Here is an 8,640-nt window from a genome sequence, read left to right as displayed (position 1 = left end):
TTAGTAACACCACCTTTAATTTTTTCATTTAAAAATAAGATTCTTGGGTCATAGTTGTATAGTACACCATGCAGTTTAAGTCTCAGACATTTTTGCTACTGTCCTTGAGTTTGATTATTGTTGCAGGAATCCAGTATGGATTGAAACATCTGAAGAAGATAGACTGTTGTGGTCATCAAACTGCGCATTCCCCTAGCAGCTCCTGTACACGGGCAAATTCATCTGCTAAGCCCGTTGACTGGCTAAGGCACTTGATAGAAACAGCTTTCACTGCAAAACAAGTGTTTTACACTTAGTGGGTGGACAACCACATGAAAACAGCCATCCTGCAGATCAAAAGCAGCGGTCCATGAGAGGGAATCTGGGGACAGAGGATGAGAGAAAGGTAACTCTATTTTTGTCATGAAGGATGGTCACTTTTAATAAAGGACCACTTTTCAATAAAGGACAAGGCTTAGAACCCTGTGCGGAACTGAGAAAATACTGAGAATAAAATCTTTTTCTTTATACTGTGTATTAGTAGTGTCCAATCTTAGAGAACGCTGTAAGAAAGGACACAGCTTTTACCATTATGATCAGAAAATGAGCTCCCTCAGTAAAAGGAGCTTTTCCTTCAATGGAGCAGTGGGAGAACTCCAGTCACGCCGTCATTAAATAGCCTAGAGCAGGAACTAGGTTCACCTTTTGTTTTGTTTTGGGTTTTTTTAAGTACCGTCTTAGATTGGTCTAATTGGGTTTGTAGCCTCTTACAGATGCTGTATTTTTCCTTTAGATGCTATTCTGAGAAAATAAAGTTGCTAATACTTGCCTTTTTTAATAATCATGGCAAGATTTCAGAAAGGTCAGTGCACAAAGCCTACATTTCTTGCTATTAAGCTGATACTCAGGTACCATTTTAGGAAATTGGTAAGTAAGGAATGTTACATCAAGAAACAAAAGAAAAAAATGTGCCAAATTAATATTCTTTATTCACATGAAAGTTGAGCTAGCACAGTTTAGGTAAGTGTTTAATAATTACCCCAAAAGGCAGGAAGCATGTGTCATTATGCATTGCAAAGAACCCAAAAGGAGGCTGGGCTGGCTCTATCCTATATGTTCTTTGATGTAGGCATATAGCTCTACAGGATTCACATACCTTTCCAGCAAGAACTGCTAAAATGCACCTACTTAAAATGTAAGGCTTTACAGCAAAGTATCTGTTACTGCAGCATATAAAAAAATTATTAACCCAAGACAAGGCTTATTATAGGAATCGTAAGATAGGTAAGGAACTAATTGAACGGAAGAGGGAAATAGATTAGGCTGAAAAGGAATTACTAATGATGTTTTGGAACGGCACCTTATTTAATATTTTCATTACTGACAGTACAGAAAATAAGCATAAACTAATGAAATTTGAACATATTTGAAACTGGGACAAAGTTGACAGCAATATCAAACAAAGGACTAGCATTTTACACAGGAAGAATTTAGTAAAGTGAAGTCTGAAGCACACCATGAAATAAATAAGTATGAAGTTATGTGTTTCAGAACCAAGGTATTTTGCTGAAAACAAGGTGGTCCTCAGGTTAAAAAAAAAATGACACAGGAGAAGAAGGTTGGTAACAGCTTCTGCTTCCTAGAGTCATAAGCAGTAAGAAAATAATAGTAACAGAACTCCCTACTGCGATACTCTTTTCAAAAAAATGCTAACAGATGTAACAGAAAGTGAATTTCCACTGCTAAAGTTTCCTCAGTACCAATGCATGTAATTTCTGCAGCTTTTCTAGAACCACGATGTTGAACTGGACAAATGACCCACTGTTATTAGAGAAGACTAAGGATACATCTATGCCAAACAACCTAACCCACTGAAAAAATCCCAATGATTGCGGAATAAATTAAAGCTAAAATTACATAGGTTTTTTGAAGCAGAGGGCTGTGCCTAGGGTCATGCTCAGACAAGCAGCAATACAGCTACACAGAGCCCAGGACGAAGAAGTCTTATCTGAAGTAGATTAGGCAAGATCTGTGCCTATTTGCAATGGCTTAATGAAACTGAAGAACTGCTGGCTGCCTGCGGAAAGTTTTGCAGCTGTTTCTGAAAGCTGCCCTTGACCAGCTAATTGTAAAGATGTAAGTACTAAGCCATGCTCTTCTGTCTGAAATGGGCAGCTACCACTATAGGTACTCCTAGCACAGACATGGCAGCACACTGGACAATGCTCTTGGTTCACAAGACACTGGAGCAGATCAGCAAATAATACTACAAGGCAGCGGGCGTGTCTCGTGATTTCACGTTGCAGTTGTTATCGTAAGTATTCTTCGCTAAGCATTTATCAAATGAGGTGAAAGATTTTTATCAAAAGTAGTCTCTCTGATTTCCTTCTGTAAGTCAGAAGACCTCAAAGCACTTGACAGCAGCAGCACATGTGAGTTTAAATGCAGAGTGAGTTGCAGCTATCATGGGAATAAACAGCAGGTGCAAAGCAGATTTTTTCTTTCCTTGGCAAGTCTGAAAGTCTGTGTGCTTGGATCCATACCTGAAGACATTTATTTGCTAAAGAAGCTTGAGAGCTTCTCCTGGTTTTTCTTCAGCTCATAATTTGAAGCTGTAATAGATGGAAGACTGCTGGACTTTGTTTCCCAGTCAGACAACAGAGCAAAGGAACTTTGTCATCAAAAAAGGGACCAAGTTACTAGAAATAAAGTTAAAACATAGAAGATTACTGCACATAGTTTAAAGCTATTGCTTTCCTTCAGTAATATTTATAGTCAATATATATGCGTGAAGGGGAGAGCTATAGGCATGCCACTTACAGCTACAGGCAGTTGTACATTAACAGTGACTGCCAATGCAAGTTGGTTAAAGGAGTATGTTAGAATGTTGTTATCTTGTTCATATTGCAAGCAAATTGATTAATCAAAGTCAAGCTCAGCTTTTTGAAAAAGCCGAACAGATCTCAAAGGGTCTGTCTTAAAATGATGGGAAGTTCTCAGACATACAGTTAGGATTAGTGCAGCTGGCTGAATACCAAGATTATTCCATAACAAAAACCAAAGACCAACCCTTCTCCCTCAATAGCACTTCAACAGCATTTTCAATTAGTAAGATGAAACAAATCTGGTTTACAGATTTCTAAAAGATAACTCAGCTTAAGGAACATACTATTTATTTATATCTTCAAAACAGAAGGAAAATGTAAGGATTTAACGTTTTTGCAAGACTTAGTCTGCAATCAGAGCAGCAAGTAAAACCTAGAACTCTCATGAGATTTTTGCCACAAAGACCCAAGGAGAAAACACTGACAGACCTTGGCTAAAGGAATCGCAAGAACATCATTATTTGTGTTGCAGAAAGCTAATGGTTTTTTCATCTGCCAGGGCAGTTATAGTAGAGCTGGACTAGAAATTGAGCTGAAATCTATACACCAGCTGCACGAGTAACCCAAAACAATCTCAACACTCTTGAGAACCACTGGAGTAGGAGGACAAAGGTTTATCTTTAAATTTTCTTACCCTTCCTAGCAGTATCACCTCAGAGTTCTTCAGAAGAAATCTGCCTATTTCTGATGTTGGTATTACCTTTATTTCTTCCAGGCTCAGGGATATTACATCTGTAACAAGTATTCCATGAAAAGTGAAAACTGAAAAAGGAATATTATACACTGAGGAAAAACAAGGCTGTAAATTTGGATTCTCTTCCAATCTAATAATATGAGCAAATACTGAAAGACTGAGAAGCAGAAAAAAGAAACCGTGGTTTACATATTCATTAAGTAATTTGTATAATCAGAAGATTTAAAAGGTCATTACTGGAACACCTGCCTGTTAACAGATGTAGAAGAATGAAGGCCAAAGAACACAGTTTTTATAGAGATGTTGATAGATAAACAGTTGGCAGATCTACAGATACCTGCTGCGGCAGCATTAGTCTTTTTGGTCGGGCTGCTGTTGTGGATAAGGTAAATCTTCAGGAATTCATACACGTACTGACTTTCCTGTTGCAAAGCCTAACAGTTGTTTATTAAGAATTTGACTGCTATTAAATATCAACATTCCAGCTAAATAAGCTTTTATCCAGTAGGGAAGTTTTTTGCACTAAGGTCAAGTATGAATTTGATGTAGCGCAGGATGAAGGTAGTTCATCGCACTTGACAGAGCAGATACTAGAAAAAAATCTTTCAAACTCTTGCCACAGAAAGACAAACAGCACAGTAGGTACCTGTTTAGATAGATGGGGGTACAGGACTGTGCACAAATCTTAAGAGCCTGTCTTAATTTGGCTAAATTTCTGGTTTATTTCTGTTTCAGTGCCACTCAGTAATACTGGAGACTGCAATAAGCCATTTGCACAGACACATAGTGAGAATCACTTCACTTAATTGTAGATAACTAAGTGTTAGATACCCAGGTCTAAGCTGGTTGCTGTATGCTACTGTTAGTCTGTGGCTGAATCATTTTCTGGGGATTCCTGTTAGTTCTCCTAAAACAGACAAAAATGTAGCATTATGAGCTGTACTGGGTTTGACTGGGAGAGAGTTACATTTCTTCATAGCAGCCGGTAGGGTGCTATGGTTTGGATCTGTGACCAAAACAGTGTTGATAACACAGGGATGTTTTCATTACTGCTGAGCAGCGCTCACCCAGAGCCAAGGCCTTTTCTGCTTCTCACCCCACCCCACCAGCGAGGAGGCTGGGGGGGCACAAGGAGTTGGGAGGGGACACAGCCGGGACAGCTGACCCCACTGACCACAGGGATATCCCAGACCATATGGCGTCATGCTCAGCAATAAAACTGGAGAGGAGGCTGGTGTGGGCCGCTGCTCAGGGACTGGCTGGGCATCGGTCCGTGGGTGCTGAGCAATTGTTTTCATATGCATCACTTGTCTTTCTTGGGTTTTATTTTCCTCTCTCTGTTATTTTTTTTCTCTTTTCCTTATATCACTATTTCTTTTTAGTTATTAAACTGCTTTTATTTCAACCAATGAGTTTCTTTCTTGCTTTTACCCTCACAATTCTTTCCCCATCCCACCAGGGGCAGAGGAGCGAGTGAGCAGCTGTGTGGTGCGTAGTTGCTGGCTGGGGTTAAACCATGCCATGAGCTTAGACATCTAATTTACAGATATCTCAGTTAAGGCAAAATAACATTCTGCAATCGGCATTCTATTACTAGTCTTAGGAAAGCATCTGGTTGCATTAAGAAAATTAAATAAGTGGCTTACATGTCTGCATTACCTGCATCATTAGTATTAATTTAAAAAAACAGCTAAATATAAAACAGTTTAACTTACATATTAATCAAGTATATGTTTAATAGCTAGGGCATTTCCCCTCCAGTGCACTTGTCACTGAATCACACAAATATTCAAGTTGGGAGGAAGCTCAGGAGATCATCTGGTCCAACCCCCAGTTCAAGCAGGGCTAACTTCAAAATTATGACACAATCGTCAGGGCCTCGTCAGTCAAATTCTGCACATCTCCAAGGATGGATGTTCCACAGCCTTTCGGAGCAACCTGTCCCTGTTCCATTTCCAGATTCAATTCACTCTCATAATGAAATTTTTTTTTCTTACCTACAACAAGAATTTCTCTTGCTGCAAGTTATTTCTGTTGCCTCATATTCTCTTCAAGCGTACCTCTGAGGAAAGTCTTTTCTTAATCCTCGTCCAGGTAGGTGAAGACAGCAGGCAAGATTGCCCTTCTGCACTTGCCTATGCTGGTGTACAGGATTAGTCCATTACTGGTAGAAGAGCACGTGTCTTTGTTGAACATCATGAGATTTGTTGGTCCTGAAGTCCAGCTTGTCAGGATCCCATTGAATGGGACAACCCTACCCCTCGGTGTATCAACCATTGCTCCCAAGTTGGTGTCACCTGCCAACAGACTGAGGTTGCATTTCATCCCATCGCTCAAGCTTTTAATAAAAATGTTAAATAGTATTGGCAACAGTTATCTGCCCTGAGGAATGCCACTCGTAACGGGCTTTCAGTCTGACTGTGTAGCATCATTATCCTTCAAGTCTGATGGTCCAGCCAGTTTCCCACCCACCTTCTAAGTCCCCCCACCCAGTCCACCTCTCTCCAATTTGGCTGTAAGGGTACTTATATAAGCCTGTGTAAAAGTCTTTGCGAAGGACAGGAAAGATGGCATTCTCTGCTCTCTCTTCTTCCACAAACAGGAGGGAAATCAGGTTGGTTAGGCAGAGTTTGCCCCTGGTGAATTCATGATGGCTATTCTCAATCACCATTTTGTCCTTCATGTGCCTTGAAATTAAATTAATTTCCATAACTTCTAGGACTATGCTCTATAGTATTCCCAGGGACTGAGGTTATGTGCTACCTCATTCTCAAAGTACATAAGACACAATTACTGTTTTATAAAAACAAAGATACTGATTTTACACCCCCCCCAAATATGACATTTTAATACAGAATAACCTTTTTACAGATGTTTAAAAAATCTTTACTATTACATGATTTCTATACACACTTTTACACATTTTCCCTGCTTTAAAAGTACAGAATAACTGAAAACAAACTTTAACTATTAAAAGTTTACGAGAGAATATTTTTTTAAAAACATTACATCTTCCTTCCTTTAATTTTCATGACAAAAGCTTCTGCGTGGTCAAGGATTCAAAAATTCATCCAAAATTTTCCGACATGATTCATAGAGGATTCTGAAATGGCATAAACCAATGCATAATAGGATTAGATATACTAAATGCTAAATCAATCCTCGACTATTTGATTCTCAGAGTACAGCTACCGCATGATTTCTTTGACCAGTTATTCCATATTAGTTTAATATTAAATATGCCTTTATAAATTACTTTTGAAATAGCTGGGGTTTTTTCTTTCAACTTTTCCGTTTTTCTGCTTATCATCTCTAGCTATAGTGTAATCTACAGCAAGCCAGTTTAAATTACTATGTCAATTCAAGCACATTTGCTAATATTTCATCATCTATTTAAAGAACCCACTTGTTTTCTTCACAGCATTCTTACTCTTTTTTTCAAACATAAATAGTCAAATCCTGTACCGATAATTCATAGCAAGGCCACTTTTCATTCTTTTACTTTCTTCCTTTCTCCCTCATTCTTCAGTCTTCATAATTTTTCTCCTCACCTGCGGCAATTTTTTTCCAAGCCTCAGCTTTCTATCTCATCCTTATTAGCAGCTGCCTCCTTCAGCTACATATACACCCATCTTAATACCTTTCTGACTCTCTTTTGTCTCACATTACTCCCTAAACAATCTCAAAGGTCAGCTCTGAAATTTCCATTTGGCAGGTCCTTTTTATTTTTTTGCATTCCCTGACAGAGTCACTCACCTAGCCTACGTAGTTGCATTCTTGCACAACTTCTTCTAACACTGCTCTAAAATATTCTCAAAAGACAAAAGTGGGCACTTTGGTCTTCTGTCAAAACTTTATTTCACTGTTAACCACTATAAACTTTATCCTTCACGTTACTTTTGTAAAAGAGTCTGTCACCTGTATTTCTCAAGCATTTTTTCCCCCATATTTTTATTATTATAGTCCTAGACTGATGCCCCAGATAAGCAAGGTTTGTCAGTCATTAATCATGATGAGTTAGGGCATTCATCATGAGACACTAAGACCTGAAATACAAGAGGCAATTCTGCATTTTCATAGCAGTGTATTGGATGTTAGGGCTTCCTGAATTCACACCGCCATGGTTGTGTCACATGCTCCTCTTTATAGTGCTATATCATTTAAGCCATGATGGAACTCAACTGCCAAAATAAGCTAGTATTATAATGTACTATGAAATTAATGTAATTAGTTAAGTACTGTGGGTTTAGACACAATGCTACTTTGTATAAATTTTATTTTGTTACAATTTAAGGCTAATAAAACAATAGATCTGTAATGTGGGACCATGTTACCGGCCACATATTGGACAACAAGCTGTCACTCACAATAACTGCATGCCTTCCCAAACAGACAAATTTAAATCAGTTTTACCAGGTACCTTTCTAGTGAACTTCTAGATAGGTGGCAGACAAATCATACACAAAGTTATTTTACAAAACAATTCAAGAATCATTACTTACAGATACAATGAGAGTAGAATAAAGAGTTTGGGCAGGTAGCTAAATGATAATACTAAAGAATATCTTTCAGCACAGTCATTAGTTACATTTCATTCTAATACCCGTATATCAAAATGCTAATTAAAGTAAATACAAAATATTAAGTAAAAGGTATTATTCTATAGCACATTTGTTTTTATAGAGCATGGAACATTCTTCTCTAGCCTCCAAACCACTGCATTGACAGCTTTATTCACATTGTTTTGCTAGGCATAAATAATTGCATTTTATAAACTAAACTAATGTGTGTGCCATTACTCTTGAGGAAATTCTCTCAATGTACAATATGTTGTCCAGAATTTTTAAGTGCACTGAACAGCATTTTTTAAAATAATAGACCCATAGGGCCATCTTAAACTGCTAACTCAGCTGAAGAGGGAAGACTAAATTACAGTGAAAAGTTTTGCTTCTAAATTAGTGCAACAATTCCTTGTTTAAGGGCAGCACTTTAATTACTGCACCAGACAGCATTTTTACTTTTTTCTTTCTTTGCTAATATGTAATAGATTACTTCTAAGTCTAAATTTAAGATGCTGGCACA

The 8,640-nt window shown here is 38.0% G+C and overlaps 1 protein-coding gene across 4 annotated transcripts in view; it reads right to left on the bottom strand.

Annotated features, from left to right (window-relative positions):
* NCAPG2 (non-SMC condensin II complex subunit G2) overlaps window positions 1–8,640 on the bottom strand; it is a 57,022-nt gene continuing 48,382 nt past the window's right edge. Inside the window, exons 28-29 of one of the 4 annotated variants that reach the window (XR_011323746.1) lie at window positions 2,523–6,661; window positions 1–361 (exon numbers count right to left, since the gene is read on the bottom strand). Coding sequence is in view for 1 of the 4 variants with exons in the window: in XM_069778185.1 (XP_069634286.1) it covers window positions 6,610–6,661 (52 nt within the window). In the remaining 3 variants the exon portion in view is untranslated. Of the gene's footprint in view, window positions 6,662–8,640 lie in introns of all 4 variants that reach the window. The other 3 variants (XR_011323747.1, XR_011323748.1, XM_069778185.1) reach the window with 3 other exon arrangements.

The sequence above is a fragment of the Haliaeetus albicilla genome, chromosome 2, assembly GCF_947461875.1.
Source record: "Haliaeetus albicilla chromosome 2, bHalAlb1.1, whole genome shotgun sequence".
NCBI lineage: Eukaryota > Metazoa > Chordata > Aves > Accipitriformes > Accipitridae > Haliaeetus > Haliaeetus albicilla.
This window is presented reverse-complemented; position numbering and strand designations above follow the sequence as displayed.